Source organism: Physeter macrocephalus, chromosome 13 (assembly GCF_002837175.3).
Source record: "Physeter macrocephalus isolate SW-GA chromosome 13, ASM283717v5, whole genome shotgun sequence".
Classification (NCBI taxonomy): domain Eukaryota; kingdom Metazoa; phylum Chordata; class Mammalia; order Artiodactyla; family Physeteridae; genus Physeter; species Physeter macrocephalus.
In genome coordinates this window covers 71711418-71732716 of record NC_041226.1, presented here as the reverse complement: position 1 = coordinate 71732716, position 21299 = coordinate 71711418, and the positions used below count along the sequence as shown (strand labels likewise).

Below are 21299 nucleotides of genomic sequence, written 5' to 3'. Positions count from 1 at the left end.
AAGGTCCTTCACTCTGCGTGAAGAAAGTCTCCCGGCCCCCTGCAGACAGAGGCTGTCTTCCCCAAAGAGTAGTAAGAAATCAAAAGAAAAAGAGAGGCTGGCTTTTGGTGATTCTCATAATGTGAACAAAGGAGCAATAAAATAAAAGTTTTCTCTTAACGACTGCCTGTCAGGAAGAAACTTCTGACACCCTCTATACTAGAGGGACTCACTTTTCTCTTGCCAAGGAAAACACTGAGTCCCCGGGAACCTGGACATCACAAGTTAAGGGGAAAACCTGACCACAGAAGCCAGGAGGGGTGGAGGTGGAGTTGTTTGATTAAGCAACGTGGAAACACAAAAGCACATGTTAGGCAAGATTTTCTCAAGTAAATACCCTGGCTTTGAACAACTGTAAGGAATTCCCATGGCAACCTCACTTTGCAGAGACCATGTTCTTAAAAATAGACCTGTCTGATTACCTTTATCACACAGTTTAAAATACCTGTCCTTCTCTGTAAGCAATGAGCAAACAAAACTGTAACATCCTTAAAGCCGTTGTGTGGTTTGCTCAGATCCTAAAGGAAAAAGACAGCAAACAGTGTGGTCCCTCTTTTCCCTTGGGGTGTGCTTCCAAACCCCACAGAAAAGGCATTCCCAAGCGCCAATTCCCACACCTCTTTCCCTTTCCACTCCCCTGCACCCCCGTGGGCATCTTCAAGGGGTCCCCTTTCCTCCTGATTAAAGGGTAAACCTGCAGATCTTCAGAGGAGTCTTACTAGTTTCCAAGCAGAAGGGAATCGGGCAGTGGTTTTCTACTCATTTTTTCCCTCTGTATTATTGGAATTAAACCCTCAATTCCTTAAGTAGAGTGCTTACATAAACTGAGATGTGAACTTGGCTTTCCAGTAACCCTGTTAATAGAAGCAGCTCACTCTGTCCTCAAGTGAATCATCTCATCAACGTCAAGGTTTCTGCTGTGGTTGGATCTAAGGACTCTCTCTGTCTCTGACGGACCTCCCTGGTCTTTCTGCCCTGCTGTCTTGACTGGGGAGCCACTTCTGGGGTCAGAGTCTGCCGTGTCTGGGGAACTTGAGGGCCCATCACAGAGTCACATCAGCGTGAGACAGATGGAGAGGTGAGGGCTGTCCCAGTCACCCCCTTGTATCCCTGCACTTCTCAGAACAGTAATCAGAACCCATATGACAAAGAACAGTGAGGATTTATTTCTCCAACAGTAGAGCAATGTCTGCTCTCTCTCTCTTACCTGTCTCTTTTCTGCTAAACACATAGAAATTTCCATAGTAAGCCTTCATAATTAATAGCTAACACGTGTACAAAATGAGGAGGAAAACAAAAAAAGTAATTACTGTGTTTTGTTTACCCTTTACATTTCCATAAGTCTTTAACGGTCACTCAGTCATTCAACAAACATTTATGGAGCACCTCTTAGTCGTCTGGCACCCTTCTGGGCTATGGGAATTCAGCAGTGAGTGAGATGTGAACTATGCCCTTTAGAATCTTTTAGTCTAATGGGGAGAAACACGTGGGAATGGATGAAAGTAAAAACTATTACAGGAGCATGAGACAGAACCCCCTAAGTCCTTCCTGCAGGAGAAGGAAGACTGAGCCACAGAGGACAAATTGCTCCAAGCAGGGAGGGAAACATGTGGAAAACATGGACAGCATGATCTCCTTAATGTAACTGATTGTGAGAAGCAGAATAGAATAGTCATTAAGACCAGTAACTGATTACATGATGTAGGTTCCAATCCTCATTTATAAACAGAGATAATTCTTATTTTTAAGGTTTGTTGTGAGAATTAAATAATATATGTTAAATGCTTAGCATTGCACCTGGCGTAGCGTATGATATGTGCCTATCAAACCAGATAAGAAAAGTTACTTTAGGGACTTACCTGACTGTCCAGTGGTTACGACTCGATGCTTTCACTGCCTGGGCCCGGGGTCAATCCCTGGTTGAGAAACTAAGATCCTGCAAGCTACACGGCACAGCCAAAAAAAAAAGAAAAAAGAAAAAAGTTACTTTAATTAAACCATGCCATGAAGTCAGATTCAGCAAATAGACATATTCATCAATCCAGAAAAATTACTTTTACTTAAATTAACCTTCAGATGTAACAGTCTAGTTGAGCACAGTATATTAGTTACTGATTTATTTTCCTTACTGTCCACACGCCTGATTTTCTTTTAGTCTGATTTTTGATGATATTTCAGTTGCAACCCCCGTGCCTACCTAGTGTCTTAGCCTCAAGAAGTAAATTAAATTGTTCTGGAAGGGTTTGCTGTTCACAAAGCCTTGTTGATTGTCATACAGCATTTTATAATTTTCTACATAATCATAGAGTATTTGATGGTTTGTTCCAGTAACTCCACATGTAGCAAGTTGCTCAGCCTGATCTGTAATTTCCAGGATGAACGTTAACTCACTTTAAAAAAAGAGAATAGCCTGTTTTCGTCTTTTGGGCTTTCTACTCTTCTGCAAGAATTTTCTAAAATAATAGCTTAGCATCTCTGCAGTGCCATTCAAGACACATCTCTAGGAGAAGAGTGGCAGATTACATGTTACTACCCCTAACCCGAAGCTGTATCGCAAAAATACAAAGTAGTGTGGTCCCAGGGAGGGAAGAAGTGTGTCCATCAAACCCAGTATGAAAACCCTACCACTTCTCTCTTTAGCATACAAATGCTTTAGCAGGTAATTGGTTGCCCACTTATTCACAGTAATAATGGAGATGCATCATTTAAATGACGACTTTTTTTTCATTTTTATTGATCTTTGCAGTACGTTTGTGAGCTCAAATTAAAATATGTCTGCATTTATGTGCACAGTCTTCATTTGACAATCATTTCTAGAGGACTTTTATATGCAGTGTGCTGGGTTATGGGTTAAAAACACATTTTGCTGCTTTCAACTAACACGAGAGTAGGAATTCCCTATCAATGATTTTTTTTTCAGAATATTTAATTGTGTGATCATTTTTAGTTTGGACTTATATGTAATTTGTTTGCATTCCTTAGGTGCACATTTATTGGGGGTCAGAAGTAAATCAGTCTAGGATTAAGCATCTTTTATACATAATATCGAAGGCTTTTGATCAAGTGTTTTCGGTACAGTCTCCAAAACAGGTCTGGGAGAGCTGAGGTTGCAGCTAAACCTATCTTTGAAATTTACATTTTGCTCTACTTTTTAAACATGCTTCCCCTTTGAGTATAGTCGTACTTATAAATTGTATTTTCCATTAAGTCTCAATGTGTTATAGTTGGTGCTTCTTCTGACATTCTTGTTCTTTGGATCTGAAGTTCAAATACAATTGAATTGTAATTGGAGACCAAGAGCTGCTCCTTGTACTATCAGAGTGCCAGGGATTTTAAATTCACAAACAGCTGCTTGGTTAAAAGCATCTGGCATTTTCTCCCAGAATCGTAAATCCACTCATCTTTTTTTAATCTCTGCAGATTTTCAGTCTTTGTCTTTCTGTTTATATGAACTATAACCACGAAGTCATTTTGTTTTTTACTTATATAATCTAAATCTCCCTAGCATGTATTGTATTTTATTACCAGTTAGCACTATATATAAACATATCTAATTTTTTTCTGTAACTGAAGATAATGTTTTCCCCTCATGCTTTGCCTCATCAGTTATTATACTAGTTTAGCTGAGATATAAGTTGTTGGAGATTTGACCAACTCTGCAATGACAAGCATTAGTGACTAAAGCACACTCATAAAATTCAAGTGCCAGGGCTTCCCTGGTGGCGCAGTGGTTGCGCGTCTGCCTGCCGATCAGGGGAACCGGGTTCGCGCCCCGGTCTGGGAGGATCCCATATGCCGCGGAGCGGCTGGGCCCGTGAGCCATGGCCGCTGAGCCTGCGCGTCCGGAGCCTGTGCTCTGCGACGGGAGAGGCCACAGCAGAGGGAGGCCCGCATACCACAAAAAAAAAAAAAAAAAAAAAAATTCAAGTGCCAAAAAACCAAGCCAATGAAGTTTCCAATCATTTAGTTTCTCGTTTTACAAGACTGTCCTATATCTCAAGTGAATAGAGGCATTTCAAAATAAGCAGTCCTCCTTTGTAATTTTTACCTGCTTCACATCTGTTATTTTAAGGATTCACTTCATAAGAAAAAAAAAAGGTAGAACACAGAGAGAGCTATCTTTTATTTTATTTTATTTTATTTTATTTTATTTTTTTTTTTTTTTGTGGTATGCGGGCCTTCCTCTGTTGTGGCCTCTCCCGTTGCGGAGCACAGGCTCCGGACGCGCAGGCTCAGCGGCCATGGCTCACGGGCCCAGCCGCTCCGCGGCACGTGGGATCCTCCCATACCGGGGCGCGAACCCGGTTCCCCTGCATCGGCAGGCGGACGCGCAACCACTGCGCCACCAGGGAAGCCCCGAGAGCTATCTTTTAATATTAAGATATTTATTCATTCTTTCAATATATTTCAGAAATGAACTATGCACAGTGCTAGACTGGAGGAAAATGTAGTGGACAAGGAATACACCATCCTTATCGTATGGAGCTTATGATCTAGTGGAATTCACAGAAAGACAAAAAGATGTTTCACACACAGCAGGGACTGACATGTATGGGGTGCCCTGAACCCCAAAGGAGGAGTAAAGATTTGGGAGGTTTGTGTGTGTGTGTGTGTGTGTGTGCACATGTCTGCACATGCGCTTGTACACGTACATCTTTATATATATTTTTAACTTTCCTGCCTGGTATTTTCTCAGGATTCAGAATTTATCATGTTGAAATAACTTAAGATCAGAAATCTTGACCCATCATCTAAAACTCCCTTTTTACAAAAGTCACATTCTAAGACATTTCAAACCTTCCTAACACACCTTCCTAATACAATGGTATTCACCTTTATATACATTGTAATAGGACTATTTTAATCTTGCTGCCACCAACACTAATCACGTTTTTAAAATTCTCTCTTTCTAAGCATAATGTCAATTCTGCAAAAATTTTATTTTATGGAAACATCTTGCCATGCACAGGATCCTGTCGTATGCACTTTGGGATTAATTTGCAGTTCACAGGTGCATGAAAAATTCAAATACAGATAAATGAGGTACCACCTTCAACCTGTGTAATTTTAAGTAATTGCTCAGTTCCAATTACTGTGTTTTATGTGGGAGACTTATTCAATAAAGTGGCTCGTTATAATAATTACACTATACCTTTCCAGCAGAAATGACATTCATCAAGCCTTGTTCACTGGACCATGATTTGGAGCTTAATGGTCGTATGTTTTTATAAATTCTCTCCCATTTAATATCAATCTGTTAATATTTTCAAAGTGAGAAAAGAAAAATAAGGCCTCTCAAACTTTTTCCCACTTAGCAACAGAAATGTACTGTTAACAACTCCAAATCAGAAAAGTTAGTTGAATATTTATAATGTTTGTGGTTTTCTTTCTCAAATAAATATTAATGGCTTCATTTTGAAGGTCACTAGAGTGAAAGATGATTCTTTAGATCTAAGCATGGAGCATCCCAAAGGAATCTAATATTCCCTGATAGGTTTGTGGTTACTCCCAGGGGATTGAATAAATTGAATTAATGTTCTGGTTAACTAAAAGTTATGATGGATCCCTGATTTTAAGGATTCAATAAATGTAAAATATAAATCTTATAAACCATCCTGGCTCTAATGGGTTAGAAAGGTCATTGATCTCTTTTCATGCTTCAGCATTGTTCTTATGAAAATCAATTATGGATATATAGAACAAAGAAAAAAAATTGGCTAGTTTAGATTTTGTATTAGGAGTTGGGAGAAGTAAGAGCATGTTATATGTGCAAACCAAATCTTCCAAGTCAAGCAGACAATGTTTTATTACAGTATAGCTTGGAAAATTCTTTTTTTATACTTCTTTTTTTAATACTGCTTTGTTAAATACTTTTCAAACACTGTGACATTTTACATAGACATCATGATGTAGTGAAAAGCTGTACAATCCAGAACTCTAATCATAATTCTGCAATTTATTATCTGGGTAACTTTAGACAACCTAATTTCTATGAACCTCAGATTTCCCATCTGTAAAAAAGAGATAATAATACTACCTATGAAGATTAATTTGAAGATTAAATTTAAAATGTGTAATATAGTACCTCAACACATGATCAGACAGCCGAGGAAATGAATAAGGATTTAGGGGATTTGAAATATGCAGTTTACCAGTTTCATGTTATGGCCATTTATACAATTCTTCATTCAATGACTAAAGAATATACATTCTGATTCAAGAACACATGAATGATTTATAGAACATGACCACTTACTACACCACAAAGGAATTCTGAATATAAACCAGATCAGTATCTCAGAGAAGGAATTATTTGACCAACATAAAATTAGAAACCAAATAACAACCACAAAAATCACCTACACATTTAAAAATTTTAAAACCACTTCCAAATAACTGAGGGAGTATAGAAGACACCACAATGGAAATAAAAAGTATCTAGAACTGAAAAATAATGAACATAATATATATCAAACTTATGAGAAGTAGCTAAAGACATTTTTAGAGGGAAAATCATAGCCTTGAATGCATATTTAATAAAGGAATAAATGTTGACATTAATCTTCCAAGTATTCAACTCAGGTAATTAGAAGAATATCAACCAACAAAACACTAAAACAGCAGGAAGAAAGAGATAATAAAGATAAAAACAGATTTTTTCTCTGAATTAAACATTTTGCAAATTACGTTTGTAATTAAATCTAAATGCCTTTTGGTGTGACATGTCTTATTTTCTGTGAACTTTTGTCACTGCTTTATCTTAGCTCAGGCAAATGCATCACTGCAAAATGCCATCCCTTGCTCTATTTCATTAATAATGCTTAACATATGTGTACTTCTTTTGCAAAGGGAAGTTTTATGAAGCAGTTTATTGATCGCCAGCAACAGGACACTTGCTGCCTCTTAGGAAGCCCATCGTAGGGGCTCTATCCTCATGACCTCATCTGAACCTAACTGCCTTCCAAAGGCTCCTCTCCTAATATCATCACACTGGGGTTAGGGCTTCAACATATGAATTTTGGGGGGACACAAACATTCAGTCAATAATGCACAGCACTGTAGGGAAGAAGCCAAGGTTAGCTGCAGGGCATCAAATGTTTCTGGGAACAGGCAAACACCCTCTTCCCTCTACACTAAAGAAAAACATCCAGGGGACTTCCCTGGCAGTCCAGTGGTTAAGACTCCATGCTCCCAATGCAGGGGGCCCAGGTTCGATCCCTGGTCAGGGAACTAAGATCTTTATTGATCGCCAGCAACAGGACACTTGCTGCCTCTTAGGAAGCCCATCGTAGGGGCTCTATCCTCATGACCTCATCTGAACCTAACTGCCTTCCAAAGGTTCCTTTCCTAATATCATCACACTGGGGTTAGGGCTTCAACATATGAATTTTGGGGGGACACAAACATTCAGTCAATATGCACAGCACTGTAGGGAAGAAGCCAAGGTTAGCTGCAGGGCATCAGATGTTTCTGGGAACAGGCAAACACCCTCTTCCCTCTACACTAAAGAAAAACATCCAGGGGACTTCCCTGGCAGTCCAGTGGTTAAGACTCCATGCTCCCAATGCAGGGGGCCCAGGTTCGATCCCTGGTCAGGGAACTAAGATCCCACATACCGCAACTAAGCCCGTGTGCCACAACTAGAGAAGCCCGCAGCCAAAAATTAATTAATTAATTAAAGAAACAGAAAAACATCCAGGAGTGGAATCAAAAATAACAAGAGTGAGTGGGCTTCCCTGGTGGCGCAGTGGTTGAGAGTCCGCCTGCCGATGCAGGGGAACCAGGTTTGAGCCCCGGTCCGGGAAGATGCCACATGCCGCGGAGCAACTAGGCCCATGAGCCACAACTACTGAGCCTGCGCGTCTGGAGCCTGTGCTCCGCAACAAGAGAGGCCGCGATAGTGAGGGGCCCGTGCACCGCGATGAAGGGTGGCCCCCGCTTGCCACAACTAGAGAAGGGCCCGATGAAGAGTGGCCCCCGCTTGCCACAACTAGAGAAAGCCCTCTCGCAGAAACGAAGACCCAACACAGCAAAAATAAATTAATTAATTAATAAACTCCTACTTCCAACATCTAAAAATAAATAAATAAAAATAACAAGAGTGATAAAGGAAAGCAGATCCAGATAAAATTGGTAGTGTCAGGGGGGAGTGTAAACAGAGCCGGGAAATCCCAGAAAGAAAGCTGCCACATTTGATCCCTGTATTCTAACAGAAGAGGAAGCTCTGAAGTTAGGAGAGAAATATTGGAAATGCAGGAAAACAAATTTTGCATGAAAATGAGCAACCGAAAATCATCAAAGTCAAGTTCCCTACAAAAGTTACAAGAAAAAGAGAATCAGGAAGGGAATGCTATCCTATAGACAGGAAAAGAATCAAGCATGTATCTTGCCTTCTCCTTATGAATTGAACTACTGAGTAACCAAATAATACATGTGGGGAGGTACCTCATTATAAAAATAATCCAACTAATAAATGAAAAAGAAATGACAATTTTACAAACTGGGTGAATCAATCATCTAAGCAACGAATATCAATACTGTTAACATCACAAAAAGAGGGACAACCAGACATGATGTGCATTCTGATCAAACCTGAGTGTGATGAAACTCAGAATCCAGTTGCCAATTTGCAGAAAGTACAGAGGACAGAAGAACATGGTGAACTATACCATGAATGTACACTTAGCAAAATCCAGGCTCCAGGAAGCTGTGGGTCAAATGGCCCTGGGTCTTCAACTGTAAGGGGGAAAAAAAGAGGAACCTGCAGATTAAAACACCTAAAGGCAGTGCCAGAAAATTGGCTAGACCCCTCCATTGCTATGCCCTTCAGCTCCAATGTATTCAACCACAGATAACTCTATGCAAAATGATTCGAAGTTCCAGGGTCTTGAATTCTATGTTCAAGTGCACAATTCTGGGACGATCTTTTAAATTAAAATTTTAAGACTTAAAAAAAATCACTTATGTTTTTGTTTGAACATTTAAATTTAATGTATTTGTTTTTGATTATTAATTCAGTCACGGAACAGTTATCTTGTGGAGCTGAATGAATCAGATTTACAAATATAAAATCACCCAAAGAAAGAGGCTTTTCAACTAATCTTTTATTTTTTTCAATTCAAATGCTATGTAAATATGTCACCCATACCCTTCTTTTTAAGTCCTGCATTTCTGATAGGTTTATATCCAGAATGAACAGTTACACCTTTCATAAACTGTAATTCCTTAAGTGCTTTGATCATTTCAGGTCCTGTCAGTATCTTCTGGAGCCAGAAGAGGGCACTGCAGAGCAGTGTAGCTGCTGCTGTCGGCTGAAAGAACTGTGCGAAGCTTTACTAAAGAAATAGGAGAACTAGTTAGTCACTACAGCCCTTCTTTATTTACCAGCAGAAAGAACAGTTTCTAAAGACATATCAAGGCTATCAAATACAGGTAGGTAGGTAGGTAGATTAGGTAGAGAGATAGCTATAGATATCTCCTTTCTTCTTTCAAGAATATCCCAAACCTGAATTGAAGTTATTCTATTACAGTGTTTATTCTTCTACTTATTCTGTTGTTAGTTACAAAAGCAGTTTTCAAGGACTCCTTGGTACAGATTAATAGCATATTCTGTTTTACCTGGTTCAAGTTTAGGACAAAGGAGATTTGGAAGCCCTTTAGAAACCGTGTGCAGTGCAAGAAGTAATTTGGAAACAGTACAACACATGATGTCCCCAGTGTCTGCAAAGGTTTTTCCCAACGTGAAGAACACTGTTGTAAGTGTCAGCTGCCCAATTACAGGGGCAGAAGCCGGGTGATTGAGTTCAGACCATCACCTTTACACTAGAGGAAAGACTGCTAAGGCCTGTCTTTGTCCTTTGAAGATGAAGCAAGCGTGGGATCCACAGTTCTCTCCTGAAACTTGCCTTCCCGGGGCCTCTGTAGCCTGGGCCCTTTCATAACTGGGGAGCACTTTCAGCTGAGTCTTCTGTCTCCAAAGTGACTCTAAACAATGTTCCGCAGGAGGTGTGCTGTCACCTCGGGGAGGTTCAGTCAACGCACAAAGTCACTCGTCAGCAGAGGAGAGAAGATGTAAGAAGGTTTCATGATTCGGTCGTGGTAAACAGCCTTTTGTGTGTCACCCTGAAAATATAATTTCAAAAAAAAAAGAAAAGACTTCCACTGTTGTTTCCTTATCTACACATTAATTTATTCTTCCAAGAGTTCTAGTGACTAATGAAACCAGCTCAGTTTTTCATTATTGGAGAAAAAGAGTGTACCGCCTCTCCTCACATGAGGGAGATTGCCAGTGTGTGCAGTGATCCCTTCCCTTCGTTACAGATTTGCTGTGAAACAGGAAAGTTCTCTTGCTGGTGATGATGCTGTGTGGGTTGTCAGCTGTGGTGTGGTGACCAGCACTTTCCCAGCTCTGGCAAAAATATGGCCACAGGGGTTGACATTATAGCATTCGTTTACAGGTTTGTTTGCAGATTGGAGCTCTGTGACTTTGTACCTCAAGTTACCCATCTCTTGTTCAAGAGAAACTGGATGGTCTGTTTTTTTCTGAATACAGAGTTATTCTGTCTCCTGCTTGATTTGCCTCCCTCAACTTTGTTTGAAAGTGTCTCCTCCATTCTCCTTGCTGAAAGGACCGCCTAGCTCAGCACTTGCGCAGGTAGTTTGCACCAAGTGAATCTGCCCTGTGCACATTTCCAGCTTTAGTCCTTCACCCACTGCTTCCTTCGCTTGTAGCAATCTTAACTCTCCTTCAAGGCCCAATACGACTTCTTCTTCTTCAATCAAGTCTTTGCTAACTATTTGAGACACACCTAGTTCTCCCCGACCCAGAGCCCTACAGCCCCCCTTATCTTTTCTATGGTGCATAGCACCTAGCATTTTACTAGCTACTGTACCCTGCTTTTTACTGATAATCTCATGACTCTCCAATAGTCACTAAAATCATACTAAGTGCTCAGGAAATCTAGTCTAATCTATTGATCAAAATGAACGGGACATTGTCCAAGTATCTGAGGTCTGCAGCTACACTTCCTAGTTACTGAATCTTCCCAGGCTGGTGTTGTCTCTCTCTTCTTTCTCTGCCCATTTCCTGCCCACCCTGGATCCCTGTACACCTGTCACCAATCTTACTTCTGTAACTATCAAGCAGGACAGAGATGAGTCTGTGGAGTGTATCTTCTGGTTTGTAGCCAGCCTCCAGGATTTTCTTTTCTTAGTCCTTTTTCCTGGGTTAATTTCATTGTCGCCAAGGAGGAAGAAACCTTGAAAGTTTGTCTCATTTTTCTCTATGTCTATAGGCAAAACAATTCTTAAACTCATCATTCAGGTTAGTATTGGGTCCCAGAATCAGTTGTAATGTGGATTAGACAACATTTTACTAAACGACGGCAATAAGGGTCCAGTAGTCATTGCAACATTAAATTCTTTGGAAACTGAAAACCCTATTTGGATGTAAGGAGACATTACTACCAATGAGCATAGCCAGTGTGTCACCCCCAAAGCTGTGACACGTGGCCTCACAAGCTTGTTTGCAGTTCTATTCAAATAAAAGTAAAGATAGAAATTAAAATTAAACGATAGAATCAATCATATGATGAAAAAATTCATGTGTATGGTTTTCATAGTGTTCTCTGTTTTGTGTGTGTAATGATTTGTCAGTGTTTTTCCCCTTTCACTCTTTTTTTTTTAACATCTTTATTGGAGTATAATTGCTTTACAATGGTGTGTTAGTTTCTGCTTTATAACGAAGTGAATCAGCTATACGTATACATATATCCCCATATCTCCTCCCTCTCCCCTTTACATTCTGAAACTAAAGTCACACTCATGATTTTACAGCTTCGCAAGTCTGTCTTCAGCATCAGGGCAAGGAACCTTCTAGAAAAGGAGACCGCAGTCACTAAAATTTTAAGGTAACATCGTTTAACACTGATACATATTTAAATACAAATAGGATTAAGTTAAGCAAAAAGGAGCTTTTTTTAAAATAATGAACTAATTTTCTGAGTATCAATATATACTTTCTGCTACAGAGTAGGTTTGGGTAACTATGTACTTAAAAATAATGTCAAACACATCATTAACGTCTCTCCTGAAAAAGTAATATTTTATTAGCTCAGTCAGCCATTTTTTCTCTTTCATGCACTTAAACATAAATTATAAGTATAAACATTTCCAGAAAGATGAAAATAACTTTTATTTTTACAGATTTTGTCTTTTGTGATCTCTAAAAGACAAATCACAATCTAAGGGAAAAATGGTAAAAGGGAAAGCTTTTTAATTTATTAAAAATAAATGTATTTAAAATCTATAAGAATCAAAAGCATATCCATTTTAGAATGCTTATAAAATAAGCATAAGCACATAATTTTAATGCTACTTTCTAAAATCTGCCTTGAAGTATCAGAAAGGAAAATTAAGCTAGCTACTTAAGGGTATTTTATAAGACTATGTTTTAATATAAAGTAACATGATCATTATAAAAATGCATAAGTATTTGGAATATAATTTTTTGGTTCCTGTATTACATAGACATGTATAAGAAATACACCTAAATATTGGAGCTGGAGGTGGAATGGCTGACAAGGTGAATAGATAAATTCATAGTAGGAAGCCCTGTCCAAATTGTGCTAAAGAGAAGGAGTTTGATTCTCTTCTACTCCACCTGAGTTATTAAGAGTAGTCATGAAAGCATTTTGCCAGAATCTCTATCACTATAACCTGGATAACTGGAATGAGGAAATAAGGCTAATAGATATGATTTGAGAAACTATTTTGACTTGGTAACACTACCTGAAATTTGTATGCCAGAAACAATCCTAACTCATCGAGACAGGATTCTGTGTATTTATTCTTTATGTTGGCTGATGATTCATGCATACAGTTGAGTGTGTGTTGGAGTCCCTTCTATGAGATGAGAATAAATATTTCTGGGGCTTAGATATTATCACCGAAGAATATGATGAGATGAAACTGAAAGATCTCATTGAAATAGAGAAAGGAAAGCTGCTAAGCAAATGTAACCACCTGTGAACCAACTTCACTTTGCTTCCAACTGGCTCAATCCTGGCGTTACCAACAGATAACACCACGAGGCTGGCCTCAAACACTACGTGGTCCTCCAGGTTCTTTATCCAGATGGAATTGTACTAGACACGTTCATGGCACAGTCAGTCCCTAGGGTCTTGAAGACTCTCCCTGCTCACACAAAACAGGTCATGAGCTGGGTGCTGGATTTCTGGTTCACCCCCAGGAACCAGAAACCACCCACGAGGAGATCCTAATATCCAGAGTCTACCTGCCAAATAAGGAATCAAGTGACCTTACTGACCTGCCCAGAATAAGTTTCCAGAAGGTGCCCTAGAGGTTCCCAGAGACCTTCAGAGCAGAGGCAGACAGGGACCCTTGGAAGGAGGTGACCTCCATACACCCCCGTTCCTATGAACTCTTTCTTAAACTTGCTCTTCCACTTTCCCTTTTCCACCACCTTTCCTACTCACCTTCTCCCAGTTTACAAAAGAAAGGTGAAGCTCTAGGGTGCGCTGATCTGAGATGTCCAGCCCTCTGGGTGGCCAAACACAGCGGCTGTTCCCGCATGGCTTTCCCAGGACGAGGGCCCCATCGGCAGCACCTTATTGTCCATCCAAGCAACAGATTTTTGGAAAACTTCCTTCCAAGAATTCATCTGCCATAGCGTTAGGCCTTAGCAATACATGGATGTCACAAGCGCCTGTGTTAACATGTTATTTGAATTGAAAAATAACTATCAGACTTCTGACAGATTCGCTGATTGGGTTGGCAATAAAAACTAGCTTTGTGGGTGTGCAGGGTCATAACATTGAATGGATTGGATGGATGAGACTCCCCAATATTTTCTCAAAGTTATATTAAAGCACATTTACAATAATGCTAGAAAGTACATCCTTTACTGCTAACTGACATTACGAGTGGAACATTTAGTTGTTGATTTTTAAAAGTACAGAAGTGGTTTTAAAAAGAGAAAATTTATGAGTACCTGAGCAGAAACAACAACAACAACTAAAAGAGAAAAAAAAAGAGAGGAGAAGAGAAATTAAAAAGAAAAGGAAAACATTTACAGTCACCTGGGGCCAATGGTTCAAATAGCCCTACACAAATTGGAGAGGAAGGAAGGTTTCCAGCACTCTCCCAGGGTCTCCGTGCTCCCACCGACCCAGGCCTCCCCTTTCTCTCTGTTAAGGAAGTTCTACCGGGTGACTTAGAAGCGGAAAGACAAATACTATATGATGTCACTTACATGTGGAATCTAAAAACGAAGTCAAACTCCTAGAAACAGCGAGGAGATTTGGGATTGCCAGGGGCTGGGAGGTAGGAGAGACGAGGGGATGTTGGTCAAAGGATACACGTTCCCAGTTTTAAGTTTTGGAGATCTTAACGTCCAGCATGGTGACTGAAGTTAATAATATTGGATTGTATACTTAAAATTTGCGAAGAGAGTAGATCTTGTGTGCTCACCACATACACATACACACACAAACACACACACACACAAACACAAAAACAGTACAAAAAACAGTAACTGAGGAGATGGACGTGTTAATTAACTTTATTGTGGTACTCATTTCACAATATATATGAATATCAAATCGTGTTGTACACCTTAAATGTACACAATGTTATTTGTCAGTTATACCTCAATAAAGCTGGGGGAGAAGTCGCCCCTCCCTTGACCCTCTGCATTTTGAAAGGAGGCTTTGAAAGAAGGAAAGAACTTTAAGACCAGGAGATGCAGACTCGATATCTTCATAGATGGGGCTGCCTGGATACAAAAGGGAGGTCCGATGGAGACTTGTTTCTGTCACTCTTGATTTTCCTAAGTGTTTTGTTTTCACAGACTTATAGTCTTTAGTTTCATCCAAGAGGTTCCTCCCCAGGGAGGCATGGAAAGAAGACCTGAGCTGGAACGTTTGGGCAAGTCCATCACTGGTGGGCATTAGTCACATACTAGTGTCTTAGAAATAACTTTTTAAAAAATAACAAATATTTGGGGAAAATAATACAAAACACATCCCAGATGTCAGGTATCTGGAGGACTGTTGTATAAACAGGGAAATTATTTAAATTTAAAGTTTGGAGGAGATGATCTTCAGGGCCCCCCAGGTGTAACACAGGATACCGGACTGAGTGTTGGGAGGCCTGGACCAGCGTCTGGCTCTGCTCTTCTATAACCTTAAGCTACTCACTTATCTGAGCCCCCGTTTTCTCATCTGCCTTTGTGGTGTAGGCTGCCCCAAAAGGTCATCTGAATTATCTGTTGATGAAGCAAAGTGAAATGTTAATACTTATTATGTGAGGGAAACCACCAGTTCAGCGGTCTTAATAATGTCTCAGAAGGGATAGGTCAGCGGTGGCTATTCATAAGGTTGGGGGTTTGAGTTTAAGTGTTTTTAGTGGGGAGGTCTGGTTGAGATTGGGCAGAATTCTTCATATAAGAGTTTAGGTCATTTTGCAATATGTACGAATACTGGATCATTATGTTGTATACCTGAAACGAATGTCATATGTCACTTACACCTCAATTTTTTAAAAAGAGTTTAGGACTCTTCAGGATATACAAGTAACAAGTACTTGTTATTATCGACAGGTAACCATTACTATTCGGGGGAGGGCAGCACCCAGGGTGGGGGACGAGGAAGAGGTGACACACCTTCATCTCTCCACTGCCTTCAATGCTCTTTCCACCCTCTGTGGCATGACAGTTCAGTCATCAGCTATTGAGATGGAGTTGGCACTTCTGATTTTCACTTACCTTCTTGATTTGGGGTGATTCTGAGAAGAGTGAAAATAAATGGTGACTCTGGGCTGCCATCTCTACTCCAGAAATCTGTTCTATTCTGTGCCTTTTGAATTTTTAACCATATATATGTATTACCTTTAAAAAATAAATACAACTCATTTTTAGAAACAGCCTTCTTAAAATATTTAGGATTGATGCCTACTTGGGCAGAGTCTTGGCCCGAGTCTCGATGAGAACCAGTTAATCTGACGGTGACTGGTTTGTCCAGTTAGTGACCTGTTGTCTAAAGAAAGGAAATGGCCCATTACTCTGTAGCTCGGATGAGTGGATTTTTGGAAAGTTCCTGAAGCTAACAATGAAATTACTTATGGTTAAGGCCTTAAATTCCTGGACATTCATTTCCTGGAATGAATATTCAAGTCATGTTGATGGAGAGGTCTTGAATCTTAGTATTGATAATTAAGCTGTGGGGTTACCAGGGGTCTCAGTTCTCAGGGGACCCACATTTCCAAATATCCATCTTTCATTTGAAACAGGGTTGGCATTATTCCAGCAAAGAGTGTGCTATATACCTCCCTAGGAACAGGAAGTTCAAGTCCACAAATGATTTCTACACATAATCATGTTTAATTTGTGTTCTTCTGCTTATTTTTTGAAATTAATTGTCTGCTTTGAAAATTGAAATGAACTTCTGGATATATATGGGAACACTTTTGCTGAGAAACAAGAGTAGGGCATTTTTACAGAACTTGAGAATAGTGTCGCAAGCGTAAATGCAGGTGACTCATTTGGCACTAATGGGCCAGACTTATCTGGAGAGCATTGTGAGAAAGGATGGCCCACCACCTAAATGATAAAATCCAGGGTTGCTATTAAATTCACTCTTATTTTGACTTCATCTACACCATTCAGCTCCACTAAAGAAAGCTTCCTTCAAAAGGCAGTGACCTTTACATCACATCAGATGAAATCAAAACAAAGAGCAGTGCGTTTCAAAAGCATCACTCCCTCTACGGAGATTTCTCTAATTTGAGCCCTGAAATTGAACAAAAATACATTATCATTCCTGCTAGGCTGAATACATAGAGAAATGTCAGAATAAAATAATTAAACATTTTACATTATTTTAGAAAGTGCCATCCTTTTGTAGTTTGCCATCAGCATCTCATTAGCTAGGATGGATCTTTATAACCTTTTAGAATGCTCAGTCTGGTATGATATTTGTACTCTGATATCTGGATCTATGACATAATTTTCCTTGCCACACACTTCATTAATAATTTTTTGAATTTAGTTGAATGCTACGTACTATTAAAAAATTATATATATAATGACATATGTTTGGTGAGTTTTTCTCATCATTTTAAGACAGTCATTTTTATTGATTACAAATACGTATATTTCTGGACTGGAATTTTGTGCCCTTCTTGACACTGACCTACAAAGGGCTCCTCATTCCTGTCCCAGGTCCAGTCACATAGAACGTGCTGTGTCGGTGTAGTAGAAATGGAAAGAGGACAGGATTTGCAGCCAACCACACTTGGCTTTAAGTGCCCTGAGTAGCAGTGACTCTTGGGAAGGCTCAGCTTCTCCATCTGCCAAGTAGGGCTGTAGGTGTTAAGTGAGCATGTGTATCAAGTACTCACTTGGCAACTCAGTAGCCAAGCTGAGTTATAATTCTGGCTCCATCACTTCGTGGATGTTTGACATTGGGCAAGTTACTTAATGTCTCTGCACCTCCGTTTTCTCATCTGTTAAATGGGGTCTATAAATTTTTAAACCCTGCCTTATAGGAGAGGATTAAACGAGTTGGTATCTGTAGGTGATTTTTCATTATTGGCAATAAGTTAGGGGAGACCCACAGCTGCCCCTGAGAGGCAGGCAGTTGACAGTTACCTTTCAAAGCTGATCCTCAAGGGCGTGGTGCAGAATCTCCACTGTTGCCCAGCAGAGACTAGATCTGAGGGGCATAAAATGCTTTTGATACATCGGTGTACTCTTTGTCCAGGTTGATTCCAAGGTTCTTGCTCACCCAGCTGGAAGCAGTCTATCTGCTGCGGCTTTACACTCAGTTAAGCCTTGCTAGGCTGGCTAACATCTTCGAGGTATCATCAGATCATTTGTTTAAATCGTTTGCTGGATGTTTATTGGTGGATATAGTCCCAAACTAACAACATAGATTCCTCAGCCAAGGTTGGCATCCCCGATGGCTGGCGGGAAGTCCCGGGCTTGGAGAACTGTGATCGTCCTAGTGTCCTAAGGGCAGCTGTCAAGTTCTCCATTCTGCTTGGCTGCACCAGGAAATCAAACAGCCCTATCTCAGAAGCGGGAAGCCTCCATAGGCTTTGGCAGGAAGCCTAGTCAAACAGGTAGAGATCAGCATCTCTCAGGGACAACCAGCAAAGGGAGAGGTGGGGGGCTCACAGGTGTTGGTGAAGTCAAGCCTGATGGACTTGGCAGCCGGCAGAGCCATGGGGAGATTTAAATCAAGATCACTGGCTAAGAGCAGCTGGTGAGCAGGGCCGGGGAGCAGCTGGACAGAAGCTGTAAGTGCCGTCGCGGGCACCACGGGTAGATCGGTGACCGCTGGGGCTGAGACAGCATAGCATCATCTTCTGCGTGGGTTGTGATACCTGCCTGGAACCTTCGGCGTGCACATCCCTTTGGCGCTCCGTAACTTCGGGGTGGATGAGGGCTTAGCTGGGGGTGGTCCTTCATGGGCTGTAGGCTCAATGAGGGTGTTTCTCTTGGTCCACTGGCCTCTTCGAGGGCCCAGTTCTGCCAGCTCTCTCTCCCCAGGGTCTAGGACAGATGAACTGACGTCTGGGCTCTACTCTGACATGTGAGCATCTAAGTCATATTCCCCTGGAAGATACGGTGAACCTGATGTTGAAGAGACCAAGGAGATCGTAGGAGTTTTCTAGAGGAGGAATTCAAGTTAAATCCCAAAGATTCCCCCCGAAGGCCACCTGTTCCAGCGCACTTCGTTAGCTGTGTGAGCAGAGGAATTTGAGGAAAGGGGAAAGAGCCTGTTCATTCTTATTCTGCCCTCTCTTGTCTAGACCCAAGCTGCCGGTTCTCTGAAGTGGGCAAATTACCGGGGAGTCTAAGAGCGCTTCACGATGCTGAGCACGGGCCTCTTACCCACTCTGCTTTTTCCTATGGGGCAAGTTCTCCTTTTCAAATGATTGTTTCGTCCATTAGCGCAGCAGTTCAGCAATTTTGGATAAGGTCGTGGGAGTTCTCTGCAGCTCTGCGTTCTGGGCACGGCTAGCAAGGCATGCACAGCATTCCCAGAGCCCGGGGGCCAGACCTGCCAACTGCTCGGTGAGATGTGCTCCAGCCGTGGGAGGGGATGCCCGGGAAGACCCTGAAGACGAGGAGGCGGCTGAGACTGGGTCAAATTTTTACGACCATTGGCAAGAATAACCTGAAGTTTTAAGAAAAGAGAGTATTGGGCATTAATAGGCCATTATTAATGAACTATTATTACTATCTGATTTATTAAATGTTTGTTAATATAGTTACTGTATTTATAGATATAAATACATAGATTATTAGTATGAATATATTACTAGTAAATCATTAAATATTAATCAAATATTTAGTTTATTAAATATTATTGTAAATATTTATCTGTGACTCTGTTAAGGCTGCCTAATTGTTGATTTTCCTTATTAAGATTTTTCCGATACTTAAAAACTCTTGTAGATTGTTTGGAAGACCATTTGGAGATATAAAGACTAAGTAGATGGATGGAAATTAAGTGTATTCAGAGAACAATAAACTGAGGCAATAAGATCTGTGGATACATGCATCTGAATAAAACATAAAACGGTGAAAGTTTCAAGGAGGCGAAATGTAACTTAACTGAAACAAAATAATTATACTTTTTTTTTTTTTTGCTTTCAACAACCAAACTTCCTTTCCTTGAACTCTAGAAAAAATGTGTTTTATTGAGCTACAATTAACGTATAACATATATTAGTTTCAGGTATGCAGCATAATGATTCCCGGGGATTTGTATATATTATGAAATGATCACCACAAAGAAGCCTAGTCAACCTCCATGACCTTACGTAGTAAAATAACATATTCTAAAGATGTTTTCCTAGGTAGTACCTGATTTGTGGTAATCAAAATATATTTCATTGACATAGTATATGATTTGTAGATTATTTTTAGGTAAGCCCCCAAAGTGATTGTAATAGTGCTATGGATTAGGAGAGCTGCTATTATTAAATTTTACCTAACAAATTCAAGGAGATATTTTGAACAGGTTTTTCTTTTACTATTTTATCATTGAAGGGTAAAGTAGTAAATAATATAGGAGAATACATATCTCTAGAAAAATTGGTTCATGCAGTTTATGCAACATTTAGAAAATTTCACTTTTGTTATAATAAAAAGTTCAACTTTTGCATTGTAATTGACATTTTTCTGAGTCCATAGCAGGGTTACTAAATTCGAACCCCAGTGAATGGTGTGGCGTTTCAGACATTTTATTTGCTGAATTTGGATAGATGCACTAAAGGCATGGATTTCCCATGAGGTCACTTTCTTTTTCACGTATGGTATCTACGTATGAGAAGACGTAAGGCTTCTTTCATTTTTCAGTCTACAAGAGGTTCTAGTTGTTGGTGTATTTACATGTCTACGTATGAAAACGTTTTCATGAAAAACACAAGATTGGAAGGAACTACTTCACTGTTGCTATTGAAGAGCCGTACTCAGGACTGGGCTGGCTCACAAAGGAGCGGGATACTTACTGGGGTAAAAACGCAGCTCTTCCCTCATCGCAGCAAGAGGCCGGTACAGAGGCACTCACCTATTAGCATCACTGCGTCCCTGCTTTCGAGGATCATGTTGTCACTTACATGGAGGCAGGTAAGAGCCCCTTGCAGGAAACACTCATTATCTGTTCTCTTATGCAGTTCTACAGCCATAGTTTACATAATTACCACTAAAGGACTGTCTTCCTATTGTCTGTTGATGTGATTACATTATATTAACCACATCTGATAATACTTGACAAGGTGCAGCTCAAGATTTGAGTAAAATCCCTCAGATTTAGTGTCCTGCAAAGCTACACCGCTGTTCCTTTAGATGGTAATTATGTTTAATACCAGATAGTATCGTCGTGTAATCTAAGTTTTCTATAACGGATGAAAATAATTTGAAGACTCACAGCCCTCTCTCTTTCGTTACAGAAGGTACAGGCTTTTCCCACACCCTCGTTCTGGAACATTAAGAAAGAAAATGTGGAGACAGAGAAGAAAGAAACCGAGGACCCCCTGCTGCTGTTTCTGTAAACAACTAGTGGTGTTTAAAGGCTAATAAAGCTCCAAGATCTCTCTTAGAACCATCACCTTTGGGCCAATTTTAAAATATTTTAGATGGAGAAATGTCAAGAAAAATAGAGACAGTTTCTTAAGACATGATTCTCTCCCCTCAACCTCCATAAAAGATTTTATATAAATATATGGCT

The 21299-nt window shown here is 40.2% G+C and overlaps 1 protein-coding gene across 6 annotated transcripts in view; it reads left to right on the top strand.

Annotated features, from left to right (window-relative positions):
• NALCN (sodium leak channel, non-selective) overlaps nucleotides 1–21299 on the top strand; it is a 318984-nt gene that overhangs the window by 218139 nt on the left and 79546 nt on the right. For all 6 annotated transcript variants that reach the window (XR_003682527.2, XM_028497339.2, XM_028497338.2 and 3 more), the window contains one exon: nucleotides 11875–11948. Coding sequence is in view for 5 of the 6 variants with exons in the window: in XM_028497339.2 (XP_028353140.1) it covers nucleotides 11875–11948 (74 nt within the window). In the remaining variant the exon portion in view is untranslated. The remainder of the gene's footprint in view (nucleotides 1–11874; nucleotides 11949–21299) is intronic.